At 44.5% G+C, this 17142-nt stretch overlaps 2 protein-coding genes and 1 long non-coding RNA gene across 8 annotated transcripts; 1 reads left to right on the top strand and 2 right to left on the bottom strand.

Annotated features, from left to right (window-relative positions):
- Positions 1-1166: 1166 nt before the first annotated feature.
- On the bottom strand, positions 1167-8426 carry LOC112272701 (uncharacterized). Of its 4 annotated transcripts, none has more exons than XM_024500732.3 (12): positions 7947-8426; positions 6439-6681; positions 6203-6324; positions 5589-6042; positions 5375-5478; positions 4288-5188; positions 3711-4181; positions 3389-3577; positions 3052-3285; positions 2553-2925; positions 2262-2448; positions 1167-2068 (listed from the first exon to the last, which is right to left on the bottom strand). In XM_024500732.3, exons 2-12 carry the CDS (start codon positions 6661-6663, stop codon positions 1543-1545), a joined length of 3786 nt encoding a protein of 1261 aa, XP_024356500.1. In that variant the 5' UTR covers positions 6664-6681; positions 7947-8426; the 3' UTR covers positions 1167-1542. The 4 variants fall into 4 exon arrangements, with proteins under 4 accessions (XP_024356500.1, XP_024356498.1, XP_090100997.1 ...); XM_024500730.3 differs by having other exon boundaries at positions 6430-6681; positions 7947-8283; XM_090244871.1 differs by lacking the exon at positions 7947-8426 and adding an exon at positions 7169-7332 and having other exon boundaries at positions 6430-6681.
- On the top strand, positions 8223-10606 carry LOC141044478 (uncharacterized). Its single transcript, XR_012216006.1, has 2 exons — positions 8223-8364; positions 8494-10606. It is a non-coding gene; the product is annotated as an uncharacterized LOC141044478 (long non-coding RNA).
- LOC112272702 (uncharacterized) lies at positions 8803-17142 on the bottom strand. 3 transcript variants are annotated; one of them, XM_024500734.3, is made up of 11 exons: positions 16563-17142; positions 14646-14888; positions 14302-14426; positions 13431-13884; positions 13118-13230; positions 12058-12952; positions 11065-11757; positions 10727-10957; positions 10216-10594; positions 9932-10118; positions 8803-9688 (listed from the first exon to the last, which is right to left on the bottom strand). In XM_024500734.3, exons 2-11 carry the CDS (start codon positions 14865-14867, stop codon positions 9196-9198), a joined length of 3792 nt encoding a protein of 1263 aa, XP_024356502.1. In that variant the 5' UTR covers positions 14868-14888; positions 16563-17142; the 3' UTR covers positions 8803-9195. The 3 variants fall into 3 exon arrangements, with proteins under 3 accessions (XP_024356502.1, XP_073384949.1, XP_090100999.1); XM_073528848.1 differs by lacking the exon at positions 16563-17142 and adding an exon at positions 15729-15868; XM_090244873.1 differs by lacking the exon at positions 16563-17142 and adding an exon at positions 15045-15729.

Raw genomic sequence — 17142 nt, forward strand, 5'->3', positions numbered from 1 at the left:
GAGTTTACAACTTAGTCAATTTGATTTATGTATTAAGTTCATTGTATGTAATTTGGAACAAATTTCATTTTTAATACATAACATAAAAATTTATAGATTTACAAATATTTGTACAATTGTATAATAAAATATAGTTAGATTTTTTTGATGAAAATCTTAATAAGAAAAAACAAGAAACAAGAAGATAAATAAGCAACTTAATTGCATTGTCCAATATTTAATAGAATTTTTCAAAAAAAATTAAACATGTTCTTAAGAAGCCAAAATCTAATATGCTTCTTCATATTTACTACAAAGAGTGAATTTGTAAACTAATTTTGTAATTTAAACAATATACTATTGGTTATTTGGATACATGCTCAATACTTAATTTTAACATTTGAACCATAATTAAAATATGTCCCATATTCTTATATTGGCAAGAGAAGAAATTATAATTGATTAAACATAAACTCCAAACAATTTCTTGAAAAATAAATTCCACAAATTGACTAACTAAAAACTATACTAACATACTCACAAACCAGTTAATAGAAAATATATACTAACACATTTACAAACTTGCTATTAAAAAACATACACTAGCACACCAAGCACAAGTCAAGTCAACAAGAAACAAAATAGTACATAAAACCAAAGTGGAGGATAAATGGTTGCCAGCAATAGAATTAGGACAGCTTTCATCACCTCAATATCACCCAACACAAGCTTGCTCTCCAATTTCACCAAGTTGCCTGCAGGCTTTTGCCATGATTCTTGACAAGTTTATAGTCCATCCTATCCAATCCTTAATAGAACCAAAGGTAGTCACAGTAATTGGCACTAAAAAACACACACATATTTGATGAAAATTAAGCAGACTTTCCCTGTGACACTGGCTCGGAATCCAGTCACAAATCCAAAACAATCCCAGTTAAAGTTTACAATGTAATCGGAACGAATGAAGAACCTTGATGTCCACAGAATTTCGAAACACAAAATCAGATATCTTGCATACTAGAATTGCAGACCCACTTCAGTCAGCAGCACTACTTTCACTGACGCAAGGTTAACTAAGTCAAAGCCATATCTCTTGCCTGAGACAACGTGAGCAGACGCTGAATGTCGGCCTTCGACAGAGTTCCTAGTACAGCGGATCACAGATTGAATCGTCATGTATCCGTCAGTAACTTAACAAATTGGGTCAAGCATTTAAATTTTGTTTGCACAAATAAAAAGAATGGAGATGTTCAAACTATCAGTATTATGTTAATTGCAACTAATTGAAGGAAATCATAAAGTTTTAATAAAACTATCATGGCGTCGGTTCTGGATTTATGAACGTAATAACGCCAGAATGAGTCGTCACTGCTGAACAACCGTTATCTTTTGTGTCACTTCCATTTGCTAGACGTCCCAAAATATGGAACATGATGATTACAGTCGTTCTTGAGGAGCTTGTTGAAGAAATCATGCACCGGTCTGTTCTATATCATCCTTAACGACCAGCGCAGCATTGGCAAAGCCTTTCGGATAGGACACAAGAGCATGTCATATGATGTTCTATTCCGCGGGTATTGCTGCAGTGCGCAGCTGCTGAGTCCGTGCTGCTGCAGCGATGATGCAAGAGTACCAAGGCTCATGAACTCGGCATGTCACTTCTGCGAGCACTTCCAGGGCAGCGGCTGTTGCAGTGACCTTGTCCATGAGATATACCCCACCAATCCTCTTCAAAGCTGCCTGAGCACACGCCATGCCCTCCGAGCTCTTGCCAAGAATGAGTAGTGCTCGTAAGCTAGCTTCTACGGTAGCAGAGACTCGTGCAAACACTGGGTCTTCTGGAGACAAGCTCTTCTTGAGAACTCTCGTCATGAGCTCTGCGGTAACAGGAGCCACAGAGGGTGCTGAACACGTCTCCACTTCATCTCCTCTGTTCGCAATCTCGGCAAGAATTGTCCCAATTTGAGTCAGAGAAGCTGTCGGATCATTCAAAAGGACCTCAAGCTTTTGTTTGCCCTTCTCCATAATGACCTCCAATTGAAGTGGCGCAACGCCCTGGGTAATTAACCCTTGCCTTGCTACCAGCAAACTACAAGTTCCAATAAAACGATTGTAAGATGAATCAAATAAAAGAGGATTCAAGAGAATCGTTATTGATCTCAATAGTAAAGAATCGAAAATATATTTCGTGGTTTCACTGGCAAGACTTGAGGTTGATTTCGCAAGAATGATTGCAGAACGATAACCTTCTAGTTGAACAAGGAATAGAAATGTTTACTTACCCAGTGGCTATCACAAGGATTCGTTGAAAAGCGTTCTGGCAGTCACGTAGCCGTATGGTGTTGAGAGCAAGAGTCTCCGGTACCCACGGTTCCTGTGCAGGCTCATTACAGCGTAGAATACGTAGCAAGCCAAGGTACACTAACGTCAAATTGCTCTTCCATTCTACTTCATGAAGTCTTTTGCCACCTGCATAGTTCCTCAGTAATGAGTCCCCTGCTTTTTACTCAGAAAGTGACGATCGACAAGCCTCTCATATAGATTGGAAAGCTCATTCAGATGAATCAACTCACCTGAAGCGTGAAGCCCAAACCCAGCTGTTGAATAGGCAGCTGTTAGACCACTGGCAACACCAATCCGTCCACCAGTGCGCATTGATGACAAAGGGGGTAGCCCTGCAGCGACCGATGGCGCAATAGCCGATGTTCCTTGCACAAGTGCCAGTGAGACTTCCAACTCTGCTTTCTCATGCTCGATGTTCTGAAGACCTTCAGTAAACCAGTTCAACGTGTTCGGCAAGCGCTGGGTAATTTCTGCAAAAGCAACCACAGTTTCAAGCTGGTATCTTGTTGCAAAAGATTTGCGCATGTATTCCACGCCAGCAGTCCCGCTGATCAGAGGAACCAGTGCGCGCAAGCGAGTAGCACTCATGTCCTGTTTCAGCCCCTGCAATATTCAACAAACGACCAAGGTAAGTAAAATTGGAAATCTCTCGATCCTGGTCAAGAAAGTAGAGCTTGCAAGAGCCAGATGGTTCTGAGAACACGGCGTGCTGGGTAAGGTGTATCTTACCTGAAGCTGCTCAAAAATGAAACGCAGGCCTTTGACAATCGTGGTGAAGAATGCGTCATCCGAGTCCTTGATAATTGAAGACACAGTTGCTGCTGATTCTTTAACCAAAGACTCATGAGCAGCACTATTAGCAGTACTATCTCGAGTTGGGGACCCCAGCTTCGAGATCAATCCAGATGCATAGTCCAACAGTCGTTGCAGGTGCTCAACATCATTGCTCCCTGACTCCAAAATCTACAAAAGAGCATCCTAATGAGTTTAACTTGAACAAAGACAACAGCACAGAAGACACTTGTTCAATTTAAAAGCAGAATCTTCGTTGAAATTGGTGAATGACCTGAGCGATTAATTCCAAATCCATGCACTCCCGAAGCTCGTCTCTCCATCCTTCAGGGACAAGGGCTTCGAGTTCCTCTCGGGCTTCCCCTATCAAGCTCACAAATCGTTTATAATCAGTTGGCTTTTGTGCCAAATCAGCCGTAATTCCGTCCCAAAACGCATTCTCCATCGTTGTACGTACCTGCGCCTGATAAGTACACAAAAATGCTGCAAACATTTAACATAGCTTCAACTGCAGCGTAGATTTAGGCTTCAAAAAGGGCAAAAGAGAGAAACGAGAACTAACTAAGCGGTATCATCTTTCTTGTTACTACCCATACCTGAGTCTCTATCATTCGTTTCGTAGCAGAGGAAAGCTCTGGGCCTCCCTTCTTCAGCTGCCATTTGGCATCATGGAGCATCTCATTCACAATGCGCTCATTTGAAAGCTCACCACCTTGGTGAGTCGGAGAGAATTCCTGTGTCTCTAGACCTTTTTCCCGCATCAGATTCACTGGAATTCTTCGAATTGGAGGTGGCAGTTTAAATTGCGGCTTAACAACTTTAGGATCGTATTTATGACCAACATCTGAACTGGTGTCTACAGGAGGTGGCTTAGCAGGACCATCTGCATCAGTAGATAATCCAGATCCAGTTATGGTGACAAAGGGAGAAATTAATGGGGCACCGCTCTCGACAGCCTGAGCGTGTTTAGTACGGGCATCCCTCAAGGCTTCTTGAAGCCTCTTCACACCAGCCCCACCAGTAAGATGCATGATTCTGTCCTGCAGTAGTCTTTGATCTTGGAGCACCTGCAGCAAATGTCACCCAAATATGATGAAGTAGCAATTAAATAAACGTCTTGATAACTACTGGAACAAGATCGTTCAGATAGCGCAAAAATTCAAAAGCCGTTACCTGAGTACGAATGACCTGAACATCAGGGTTGATAACAACGACATCTCCAGGAAATTTACACTTGAGAAGCATAGAAACCTCCAACTGACAGGCCATTCTCGTCATCTCTTCCTCCAGTACCCGGGCATCCTTCACTTTCCACGCCACAAAATGGTACAGATAAGCACACCACGCTGCGTCAAATACGGCGAGCTGAGCAGCAAATGGTCGGGATGAAGGCAACGGAGCAGGAGCTGTGGTTTCTGAGGGCCACTCGGTTCGTGATCGCTTCTGAGGAGAGCCGTTAGGAGAAGAAGAGCCTGCCGGAGTGGACGTAGGACCATCGAGGATGATTCCCATCAAAACTTCAAACTCGGGTAAAAGGCTTGCGGCTGCTTCTGAAAGAGCCAGCTCTCGTTTCTCCGTGCCGCTACTAAACACCCCCTCTGGCTGGCCCACTATCATATAAGCACATAGGAATACGCGAGCGGGGTATCGATCGAGCTCTGTCTCAGCTGCGGCTTCTTTAGAGCAATTTTTCAGATCAAAGGCTCCAGAAGCAACCGGAGAGGCAGTGGGGTCTCTTGGGGGAAGCTTGCCTGCACGTAAAGCCTTGTCCTTTCTTATCATCAGACTGGTGGCACTTGGTGGACGCGATTTGCGCGTCGGTAGTGAAACATGCTTGAGCAGGGAGTCGACGCTCGTGGTAGTGCTGGATTGACCATCGAGAGATAGTTTTAGACGGCTTTCCATCCGAGCCAACAGTGCCTTGACAATTTTAAGAGTCGTGGGGGCGGTGATGCGGGATGCAAGCTCCTCAAAGGAGATGGATGTGACAGACTTCCCGTGCAACCCACATGCTGCATAATTTTGTGCCAGCTCGTATGTAGTACTTCTGGACTGTCGGAACTGTCTCCAGCAGCTGCACATGAATCCCACCGATTAACAATTCAAGCGACAGCTCATAACTTTCCGTAACAAATTTCATAGGTTGTCATAATGCTAGAAAAATTCTGATTCTGGTAGTTATCAAGCAATCAGGCCAATGTAAGTTCTATAAGCCTACCTTCCCAGCTTCATATTGAGTAATTTCTTGAAGGGTTCTCACCGAGTGAGCTTGCGGCAAAGGCGGTCACCCTGTTGAAGTTTCTGCTGGCAAGAATTTTTACAACCCCCACGTTTCTGCAGAAATTCTGCACGCTGCCTTCGCGCCTGGTTTACCCAAAACATTCACTACATTCAGCGAACAACAAATTCTTGGTGACACCATCATTTTAGATACTGATCAGTGAGGGTGTTAGCAGTAAGGAATGGAGATTTACACGCTGCAAGCGTGCTTCAAGTTTCTCTCTTTTGTTCCTTCTTTCCAACTCTCGTTCACGTACAACCTCTTGGGCGACTCGTCGAGCTTGGAGGACAGTGGCCTGGGCGCGGCATTTCCCAGCTTCAATGAGACCAGCACGTTTTTCCTCAGCAGCTGCTATTTTTTGGCATATGGTCAACCGAAGAGCTTCAATGCGCTCTCGGTCCTTGCCTTCCTGATTTGTTCTGGCCACTGCTGAATGCGCTGATCTTTCATGAGCAGCAGCCCGGCGTTGTTTATCAAGTTCCAGGAGAGCTAATCTATTGGTTTCTGCTTGATGAACTCGTGACTCCACTTTGCAACCCAACTCTTCGCGCTCTCGCTCCATGCGCAGATGGGTCTCTGTCTTGGCTGCCAACCGGAGTTCATGAATCCTGGCTAACCTCATGTGCTCTTGGGCTTGAAGCTCCGCCCTGCTAATCAAGATAAGGTCGTGCAAACATAACTATTGCATGAGTTCCAACCTCCCCATACAATCATAGCAAGTCATAACCTGCAATACATATCAAGTTCTTACAGTTGCAAAACATAAGAGAGTGTTTTGACAATTTATAATCTTCCTGCTAGTGCTACCTCTTGTGCTCAGCAGCAGAAAGTTTGGCTTCAAGGCGCTGAGCTAAATCTTCTGAGTCAGAGTGCGGAGGGCTCACTCTCCGCTTCGGCCGAGCTTTGTTCACCAGCCATTCATGAAATTGCTGCAAAATAGCATGTTCGGTACTAGCACTGTTAAACAACCTCGTTTGTAAAGAACAGTCTGATTAACAAAGAAAAGTTACAAAATGTGATATAAAGATGATTACCAAAAGTACCTGACGTCTCAAGTCTGCTTCCTTGAGTCTTGTCTCTATTTCATCGAGGCTCTTCGTCTTGCTTTCAAGACTGTCCTCCAGACGTTGTCTCAGCCATTTGGGCACTGGAGAGTTGGAGATGACACATTCTGAGATTTCAATATCAAAAGCGACGCCCGTGCCAGGATTACCCATCATGTTTCCCTCCCCTCCAGCCAAGGGCTCTCTGTGAATTGAGGTTGCCATGCTTCATTCAGTTTGCACCTAATAAGAAACGAGAACAGATGCCTACAGTTAAAAGCCCGACATTGACACCAGCTCTGAGAGTTCTGAAATCAAAATTTTGGCTATGTCAAGTTCCACGAAACCGAAAAGGAGCTGCGATTGTAGAGGAGGACAACAACTTAATTTCGATCCTCAGATTCTTATCAGAGAAAAAAGCGATAGGACTCCAAACTTGAAGATACCAACAAAGATACGTTAAGTGGTAAAAGTAAGAATGATCAGCAGAAACTATTTTCGGAAAGTTCAGACAAAGCATCTCGATGAAAAATTCCTTGAGGAGGTTGAAGTGAAGGGCACAAACGTCGTCCGAACCTCCAAACCTTAAAGCTCAAGGGAGTTTACGCACAGAATGCCATGTCCATATCCAGTGGGGCATACCAGTCTCTTCAATGAAGTCTTTACGAAGTAGAAAAAATTAAAGAATTAAAAAAAGATTACAATGAATATCCCAGCCAAATTTTCACACCTCGCAGTTCTTTTGAGACCTACTGACGTGTGATCTCTGCAGCAATCGAAGCACAAATTGCAGCATGTGTAATACAGATTGATGTCGTCTTGGAGAGGTTTGCCATCCATGCGCTGGAGAACCACTTGAAAGCAATGACGATCGAGTAGATTGCAATGGCCATATGACAGGTGTCAACAACCAGAACTCTGTACTAATATCGAACCTCTTCATCTATCACGGAACGACAGAATCGCGAGAAAGTAGATTTGGAAAGGCAAAAAGGTCTTCGATAGACGTCCGCCAAGGAAATGTCTCAACCTCCGCACCTCATCTGTTGTAGAATGCTGGATTATATAGTTGGCTGGGATATTCATTGTAATTATAAGAAAAGTTGGATTTCAAGGCTTTTACAGGCACTCTAGGATAAAAAGGCAATCACAAGAAGAATAAGTACGAAACCGATCAAATTGTCCACCAAGCGCAACATAGTGTCCACCAGGCCTACCTATGGCAAACTCAACCACCAACAATCAGAAAATTCCGGTATGAGGAATACATAATTCTCGTCGCAACGGGAGGCGATTGATTCTTGTCAGTGGAGCACCTCGGTCACTTCAGAAACATTCTGAATGAACGGCCAATATTTCGACAATGGGTGGCACTTGCGAAATTTGCAAGTACTTGCATCCAATCCTTTCAAAGCTAACGATGCAGTGAACAACGGCAAACCTGGAAACCCTCTCCTAGAATCAAATCATCAAATTTCACAACGACGAGATTGGACAATGCCATGTACCTTCTGGCGTTTCCTCAAAACTTGCGCAAGCACAATGCACCGCTTTTCAAAAGCGCCCAGTCACCCACTCTCCATCAAAATGAAACTTAATCCTCCATTAGTTGATGTGAAAATGAGAAATTCGCTCAGAGATCTGTCTGAAAACATCTTCTGGTTCTATCCGACAATCTACAACACCCACTATGGATTTGAGTTCGTCAGGAATAGGGTCAGTAGTGGAATGTTGTCTGACGAGAGCATCACGTTGCAGAAGGGCCATGAGAAAACATCAAATGAGAGAATAGGTATAAAACTTCATGGAATTGTACTATGCGGATGACCTTCGAAGTCATGGAGAGAAACGAGGTTGCAGAGTCACAGCTTGAATAGGAAAAAGGAAACAGAGGTTCGGTAACGGCTCCAACTACATAGAAGCACGGTTCGGCTCCCACCCTGCTGCCCAACCTCCTTCCTATCCTTTCCAAACCGCACCCAACTCACCAGATGCATACAATTCTAGAACCAAATCTCTGTAAAACGTGACCAGGTTGAGCTTTTTCGTGTGCAGATGTGCTGGGCAGGTCGTTAAAATTTTAAAAAGCTTCCGAGCAGAGGACCCAACGAATAAAATGCGATACATACACAACAGTAGCTTCGTATATCAAAGAAGAGTGAAGTCGAGACTATCTTGGGGTGCGCTAGGTGCTGAGCTGCTGGCCTGTGGTCTTCAATTTTTTCTTTTTATTTCTCTTTGTCGAGGAACTCTAATGGTGCAACGGTACAAAAGCAAACGACAGGGCGAGTTCCACAAACAATCCAAGAAATCAACTACGCAAAGAGCTTGAAAAAGCTCAAAAGTGCAGAGAGGAAAAGCATGGAAAATGAAGCAGGAAGAATCTTTATTGTATTTACGAATAGAATCCGACACGCCGTAAGGAGATGGTAACCATTCGAATGATACAAACGCCGCGGCTTTAGAACCGAGCAATGATTATGAACAACCAATGGAAGCATTATCTCTTCCTCTATACATGAAACATAAACACAAGGCATTTTCTATATACATGGCAGCTGTACTATACACGGTAATCTCTGATCGTATACCATTTCACCGTTCCTCACCGATTCACAACCTTCTTGTCATGTAACACTGCTGTTATCAAATGAAGCAGTGTCACAAGAGTTAGCATGGATGCACTATGCAATGAGACATCGACCCCTTCCATGGCGTGCGTGACGTCGAACACTAAAGGACAAAGTCGGTAAAGCACTAATGTTGGCTACGAACTCCTTCCAGAATGCAAGAGTACCACGGCTCATGGACTCTACACGTCACCTCTGCGACCACCTCGGCAGCTTCAGCGGTGGCCACTACCTTGTCCGTCAAATACAGCCCGCCAATCCTCTTCAAGGCTGCCTGTGCAACGACCATGCCCTGTGGGCCTTTGCCAAGGATTAGCAGTGCTCGTAAGCTGGTGCCAACAGCAGCAGACACGCGTGCAAAGACTGTATCTTCAGGTGACAAACTCTTATTCAGAACCCTCGTCATGAGCTCCGAGCTCATGCGTGTTACAGGAGGATCAACCGTTCCATCTTTATCTTTCCTATTGGCAATCTCCGCAAGGATAGACCCAATTTGAGTCATTGAGGCTGTTGGGCTATTGAGAAGGTTTTCAAGCTTTTGTTTTCCTTTCTCAATAATGTCTTCCAACTGAAGGCCCGCAATGCCTTGACTCACCAACCCTTGCCGAGCTATCAGCAGCCTGCCAATTAAATAGAAGTGTAAGTTTGATAAGCCATTTATCACGACAGATTAACCTCGGATGTGAGAACCCGAAGATGGGACCAATACACGACATTAAGAATTGGCCAATGGTTTAAAACGGAAATGTTAAAACTATTAATACAATCACTATCTTTGTAACATTCCTTCTTTACAAGGCACAGATCATTATACAAAGATCGAACATAACTGACTGGAAAGTGAAGGGCGTTGAAATACTGACCCAGTTGCTATAACAAGAATTTGCTGAAACGAATTTTGATAATCAAGAAGCCTTGAGGTATTAAGAGCAAGAGTCTCCGCTATGGACTCCACATTCGCTGCCTCATTGCTGCGAAGAATTCGAAGGAGGCCCAAGCGTACCAAAGTGTCATTGCAATTCCATTGCACCTCAGGAAAACTTCTCTGACCTGAAGATGTTCCCAAACGCACAACATCAGTCTCACAGCTTCGGCAAAATAATGAAACATACTGGTACAACGAAGAGCATGCTGAAGAGAATCAAACCTGAAGAAGAGATTGCAGACTCAGCCAAGGGTGCAGCGGCAGTTGCTCCTTTCGATACACTGAGACGTCCTCCGGTACGCATTGATGATGGCGGTGGAATTCCTGCACCAGCTGGCTTCAATGGAAGCATTTGCAGTGCTGACTCTGCTGGAGCTAACGACATTTCCAATTCCATTTTCTCCTGCTCCAAACTTTTAAGTGCTTCAGTAAACCAAGAGACTGTCTTTGGGAGATGATGTGCGACTTCAGCAAAGGAGGATGCTGTGGTAAGCTGGTGTCGGGTTGAAAAGGTACTACGCATATAATCGATACCAACTGTCCCACCAATGAGGGGAGCGATTGCTTGTAACCGAGAAGCACTAATGTCTTGCTTGAGCACCTGCATTTTCTCCACATATAATGTCAATTTTGTAAGCGAAAATTCTTTCAAAACATAAACATAACGAGAGACAAAAGTTCAAGAGGTAAGGACATGGAAACTACATAAAGTGAGAACAGAAGTGGACACTACCTGCAGTTGCTCAAAAATAAACCGAAGACCTTTCACAAGAGTTGTAAAAAATGCAATTTGTGCAGGCTTGCTGCCCGAAGGTACTGTTGCCGATAACTCCTTGACCAAGGACCCATGCGCAGCTTTTGCAGGGCTGTCGCGAGCTGGAGAACCTAGTTTCAGAATTAACCCAGATGCGTAGTCTAATAATCGGCGCAAATAGTCTACATCATTACTTCCAGACTCCAAAATCTGCACCGAATACAATCAGTATTGAGAATCAAACAAAAAAGCAAATTGGAGAAAATAGAGGCATTTCAAGCATCGACAACGTGGGAAATGGGTGAGTAAGATCTAACCTGAGTTATCAGTTCCAAATCCATAGATTCCCGAAGCTCATCTTTCCAACTCTCAGGAACAAGAGCTACAAGTTCCTGCCGCACCTCTCCAACTAAATCAACAACACGCTTGTAATCTGTAGGCTCTTGAGCCAACCCACTAGCAATATTATCCCAAAACGCATTCTCCATTATAGACCGCACCTGATCTTGAAGATCATTGATCTTTTTTGCGGATGGGTTAACAGAAGAGACTAAATGAGGACTTTCCTGCAGGTGCCATTTCGAATCATGGAGCATCTCGTTGACAATTTGCTCGTTTGTAAGCTCGGCTCCAACATGATTTGGCACGGAGCTCTGGGAGTTTTGAGCGTCTAGTTTTGCCAGGTTCTCAGAAGCAGTTGGTGAAGCTGGTTCAGCTGACACAGGAGGTGGAAACCTAAATAGTGATCTCACAACCCTCGGTTTACCTGCGTTGGCTCCTACACTGCTGTCCTCGGGTGAAGAAGCCGAGGATACAACTGAACCAGGTGATGTCGGTGACGATTTAGATCTGATGGGAGTGCTGAAAGGAGAAGGAGGAGGAGAACCACTTTCAGGAGCCTCTGCATACCTAGTCCGCACATCTAGAAGAGCTTCTTCCATGCGAACCAAGCCAGCACTACCTGTAAGGTGGGAGATCCGATCCCGTAATAGCTTTTGGTCCTCAAGCACCTGTAACAAATGTCACCCTCAGTGTTGTAAGTAACATAAAAAACGTCCGAAAAGTTAGAATCAAAACGTACAAATTAAACCGCGAAGTCGGTGTAAAATGGAGGTAGATGTCACATGCTCCGCAGACTAAAAACATTTGTGATAAGAGGATGTGTGTCTAAGAAGCACGCGTTAACATATACATAGTCAGGTCAAAATGGCACATCTTTATATGTTAACTATTACCATCCCTGTTATCATACAAAACAATCAGGAAAAGCATAGCTCAACCAGAGAATATTAGAAGACCTAAGTGCATACCTGGGTGCGGATTGCCTGTGCATCGTGACTTAGATCGGAGGCACTCCCTCCTTGTGGAATTTTACACTTATGAAGCATAGAAACTTCTAGCTGGCAAGCCATCCGAGTCATGTCTTCCTCCAGAGCCTTGGCATCCTTTACTTTCCAGGCAACAAACTGATACAAATAAGCACACCAAGCTGCGTCGAACGCAGCAAGCTGGGCAGCAAACGGTCGTGGTGAAGGCAATACAGTAGTAGGGGACATATCCGCCGGCCAGTCATACTTTGACCTTTTCTCGGGAGGATAGTTCGGAGAAGATGAACCGGGCGAACTACTTGTAGGTCCATCAAGAATGATTCCAATTAAAGCTTCAAATTCAGGCAAGAGCTTGGCTGCTGCCTCTGCGAGAGCCGATTCCCGCTGTCCTTGGCTACTAAACACAGCTCCAGGCTGACCCAGAATCATGTAAGCACAAAGGAACACACGGACTGGATACCGCTCCAGCTCTTTAGATGCAGGTTTTGGAGCTTCTTTGACTTTAGAAGCTGCAACAGTACATTGTGCTTGAACACCTTTGGTATCTGTTGTTTTTAAACTTGAAGCACTCGGATTTTTCTTGCCGAGCGCACTACCGACCGTAGTACGAGGTTTCCGAGCTGGAGGTAACAGCCGTTTCAGAAGGTGATCAATACATGTCATTTTGCTTGACTGACCTTCCAAGGAAAGCTTCAACCGGCTCTCAATTCGAGCCAAAAGTGCCTTCACAGTTCGAAGTGTAACAGGGGAAGTAATGCGAGATGCCAATTGCTCAAAAGATATTGCCCTCACTGACTTCCCGTTTAGCCCACACGCTGAATAATCTTTTGCTAGTGCATAAGTCGTGCTTCTAGATTGGCAAAACTGCCTCCAGCATCTGAACGGCATAAAAGAAAATCAGGGTTTGAACAAAGAAAGACAATAACGAGAACACGTTTTCCACTAACCAAAATTCATGGAGCTTGCAAGTGTAGAACAAACGGCGCAAAAGATATCCTTGAAGCTGTGTGCTGTGGCAGAATATATTATACCAAGTTCTTACCGAGTAAGTTTGCGACAAAGTCGATCGCCGTGCTTGATTTTCTGTCCATGGTTGTGCGATGATCCTTTGCAGCCTCCTCTCTGCCGCAGAAACTCAGCGCGTTGTCCCCTTGCCTGAATGAATATGAATGATTAAAACCAGTTAGTTGCTGATCACTGGCTCTCTCATAATTATCGGACTTCAATATAGAATCTTGAATACTAAAAGCATTGGGTTCGTCTTCAATGAGTAAGGCTGTAGGTTAGCTCATGAGCAAGTCCAATGATCCTCGGCCAGTCAGCACAAATAAAGGCACGAGTAAGGGCAGACTTACTCGTTGAAGTCGTGCCTCAAGTTTCTCCCTTTTCTTCCTTAGCTCCAACTCACGCTCGCGAACAACCTCCTGTGCTACTCGTCGAGCTTGAAGAACAGTAGCCTGAGCCCGACTCTTCTCAGCTTCTAAGAGACAAGCGCGTTTTTCTTCAGCAGCCGCAATTTTCTGGCAGATATTCAACCTGAGAGCTTCAATACGTTCCCGGTCTTTTCCCTCCTGGTTTATCCTCACAACTGCTGAATGAGCCAATCGTTCGTGCGCTGCAGCGATACGTTGTCTCTCAACCTGCAAGAGAGCTAGTCTATTGACTTCCGCCTGATGGACGCGTAATTCGACCTTGAAACCCAGCTCCTCTCGTTCTCGTTCCATACGAAGCTGGGTTTCAGTTTTAGCTGCCAAACGTAGTTCATGAACCCTAGCCAGTCTCATCTGCTCCTGTGCTTGGATCTCCGCCCTGACAGAGAGAACGTAATTAAGAAAGACGTGATCGACCTTGAACAAAAAATATGTCGCTTGTGAAACCCCTAACAAGCGAAGAACAGATGCAGGTTTTTTAAAGCGGATAAATGTTGAAGGTTTATGTGGGTTGATTTTGATTCAGAGCTAGAAAGAAAAGATTATGTCTACTGTGAGTACAGCGTCTTTCGTCCTCTTCCGAATTGGGCATACCGTATCGTTGAAAGAGCCGTTAGGGGAAACAGAAGTGAAATAAAAGAATTAAAATGAAAAATTAAGTAGTTAAAATGAACCAACACACTCTCTAAGTCACGGAGGTAGCATAATATGATGTGAACCCCAGCGTGGATTCATAATTTTCTATTCTTTAATGTTTGCGTCCTAATAAGTCAAAGCTGGCATTCTGAAATCCTACCTCTTCTGTTCTGCAGCAGAAAGTTTAGCTTCAAGGCGCTGCGCCAGATCTCCAGATTTTGGCGAGTTCGGAGGACTCACTTTCCACTTTGGACGTGCCTTGTTTGCCAACCATTCGTGGAATTGCTGCAAGAAAAAGAAGAGAGATGCTAAGTAAGGGTGAAATCTCCTGGTCATTTGACAGCAGTAAAAAGTACCTTATGTTAACAATATTTGCTGAAACTTCCTTCTGCTGCGTAATTTAGCAAGCAAGCAACTCCTCCAACAAGCCAACAAACTTCTGAGAGACAGGCTACAGTTAGTCCGTAACTCTGCGTTTCCATTGCTGGCAGCACATGAAATTACCTGACGTCTCAAGTCTGCTTCCTTGAGCCTCGCCTCAATATCCTCAAGACTTTTGGCCTTGCATTCAAAGTTCTCCTCAAGACGTTGTCTGAGCCATTTGGGTACAGGGGAATTGGAACTGACACATTCTGAAATTTCAATATCGAAGGCAATGCCTATTCCTGGGTTTAGGATCATCCCCTCCATTCCGCTCAGGTGGTCTCTGTGAGCAATCTTTGCCATGATTCATCCACTTTACGACAACTGTAAGAACATGTCACATAATTTCATTAGAAATGCTCACAACATGGTGCACACTATGATCAGTGTGCTTGGAAACGAGCAGGATCTATTTACACACGTTTGGCCTCAACTTCCACGCAACACTACCCCTTCATTATAAAAAAATCAAACTAGTACCATTCAGCTCACAGGATTGCCCTTCATTCGAGCAGCTTCTGAACATAAAGACTTGAGAATGAGGCAATCCTATTTTTGAGTATAAAATTAACAAACGAAATATTTTAAAATAAAAAATAATTAAAATTTAGAAGACGACGGCATCAGCCTGGCAAACAGCTCCGAATGAGGAACTGATAGAAAAATCTGATAAGGATATTCGAAACGCCTATATAGTCCAAGAAAATTATGCTGTAGTAAACGGCCAATTAACGGTCAAAATTGGTTAAACATGCAAGAATGTACCAACAGCTTGCAAACAGAGCTATAGTCCGTACAGCTACACATCGACCCAGACGGTCATCAAGTTAAAGAAGTGCTCAAGGAAATTCTGGAGTCGCTTTTTTGTGAGATAATGACGCAACGACAGTGAAAAGTAGACAACACGTAGAAAATTCTACTGCCTGAACTGCCAGTAAGCGTTGTTCCTTGGACTATTTGAAGAAGAGATTACCACTACCTACGATTTGCACATCTGACCAGCAGAACTTCTGGAGAAAAAAAAAACTTAAGCGCTACAAGAGGTAGGTTTTCACACAGAACTGTAAAATTTTCAGCTAGAGGAAAGAGGAAAGCACAAGTAATGCTTAGCTATGACGAAGAGTCAAGGGGTATCCTTCCAGGCCTGTCGTTTCTGAGCATTACCGAATTCAGAAATGAGAAACGGCTGCGAATTATTCGACACTTCAGGCGGTCACAAAGGAAAGCAGGCTCCAACGAGAGTTCGACTACGAACAGAGTGTCATTCGCCAGAAGGACGACGGATGGAAGGAAGCCCAGCAGAGCAGATAGCGAGAGGCGAGGAAGCGGAGGTCAAGAGATTTTCATTGAGAAAAATCGACTCTCTGCTCTCAATTATCCTAGCAATCTCCTACGAAGCGGCCAAGATTGCAAGGAAACAGATCTGAAAAGGCAAGAAGTGACAATTGGACGCCTCGTGATGACTTAGAAGAAACCCTTAAACTCTACTACTGCCCTGTGATCTTCTCTTTTACGCTCGATGCTTGTCGAAGCCAATGAACTGACTACTCCGACACTTCTAGCTTTCTATACGGCACAGCTTAGAATCAGCAAGAGCTCTTTTCCTATTCTCGGCACCAACCAAGGCAGAAATCCCAACTTCACGAAAGGAGAGGCCCCAACGCCAATTGACGTTATTCTCGCACATCCTTTTATCCTGCGTGCGCCTTAGGTTACGACCACCCACCTCAAGTAACTAAACTACGTTTTTCGACAGAAACAGGATTCGTAAGTTTGAGACCCCCATCGTGCTTCCTCTCGTGAGGCTAGGACAACACAAGCCTCTACAACGAATTTAGTACCAGAATCTATCTATCACCGAGTGGGCCAAGAAATTCACAACGGAAAAAAACGTGCCAACGGGAAACACACAATCTCACCCAAGGCATGGGGGGAAAAAAAAAAAAAAAAAAAAAAAAAAAAAAAAAAAGGGGGTCGGCAACGAATCCTCCTCAGTACCTGTCTGTACACCGTTTTGGCCAGTCAAAAGCTGCAACCGAATTCCCACTGCACTCGAATTCACTCCCCCACACACAACTTCCTGCTGCAACCAAGCAAGGAGCGATTCTGCAGCAAGAGAAACAAAGACCGGTTGCGTAGTGGAACAGCCACCGGGGCCCTGAATAACGTCTCTTCGCCCTCAACTCAAGTGTTGCCAACCCACCACCACCCTACGGACCGTTCCCAGCAAAATCTCACTACATGCTCGAATCCTTCGCACAACCGATCCTCTCGCACTAACTCTCGCAGTCTCCACACACCGTCATCCCAATTCCCTATCTCCTGCGGCGATGAAACCCCTGGCAGTGCACAGGCTCTCAAAAGACCCTTCACAGCGAGAATTGGCGGGGCGAGATCGACTTAATTTTGGGTTGCAACATCAACGACGACAGCAACAGCAACAGCAACAGCAGCCAGCGCCAAGTCGCAGTGAAGGAGAGGGTATCTGGGGAGCGATGGAGTGAGTGGCTGATTGATGAGAAAGTGGGCACGGAGTGGCAACTGAACCCCCCACCTCGGGATAGTCCTGATCGTTCGC

Source organism: Physcomitrium patens, chromosome 19 (genome assembly GCF_059467195.1).
Source record: "Physcomitrium patens ecotype Gransden chromosome 19, ASM5946719v1, whole genome shotgun sequence".
NCBI lineage: Eukaryota > Viridiplantae > Streptophyta > Bryopsida > Funariales > Funariaceae > Physcomitrium > Physcomitrium patens.

Excerpts from the sequence above, each read along its gene's own strand:
- LOC112272701 (XM_024500730.3), bottom strand. The coding sequence starts at position 6,663 with ATGGCAACCTCAATTCACAGAGAGCCCTTGGCTGGAGGGGAGGGAAAC. Across the intron at positions 6,043-6,202 it reads TCTGCTGCTGAGCACAAGAG|GGCGGAGCTTCAAGCCCAAG; the intron begins GTAGCACTAGCA and ends CTTGATTAGCAG. Across the intron at positions 2,926-3,051 it reads TCATTTTTGAGCAGCTTCAG|GGGCTGAAACAGGACATGAG; the intron begins GTAAGATACACC and ends TGAATATTGCAG.
- LOC112272702 (XM_024500734.3), bottom strand. The coding sequence starts at position 14,867 with ATGGCAAAGATTGCTCACAGAGACCACCTGAGCGGAATGGAGGGGATG. Across the intron at positions 12,953-13,117 it reads CTTTGTCGCAAACTTACTCG|ATGCTGGAGGCAGTTTTGCC; the intron begins GTAAGAACTTGG and ends TATGCCGTTCAG. Across the intron at positions 9,689-9,931 it reads ATTCTTGTTATAGCAACTGG|GCTGCTGATAGCTCGGCAAG; the intron begins GTCAGTATTTCA and ends TTTAATTGGCAG.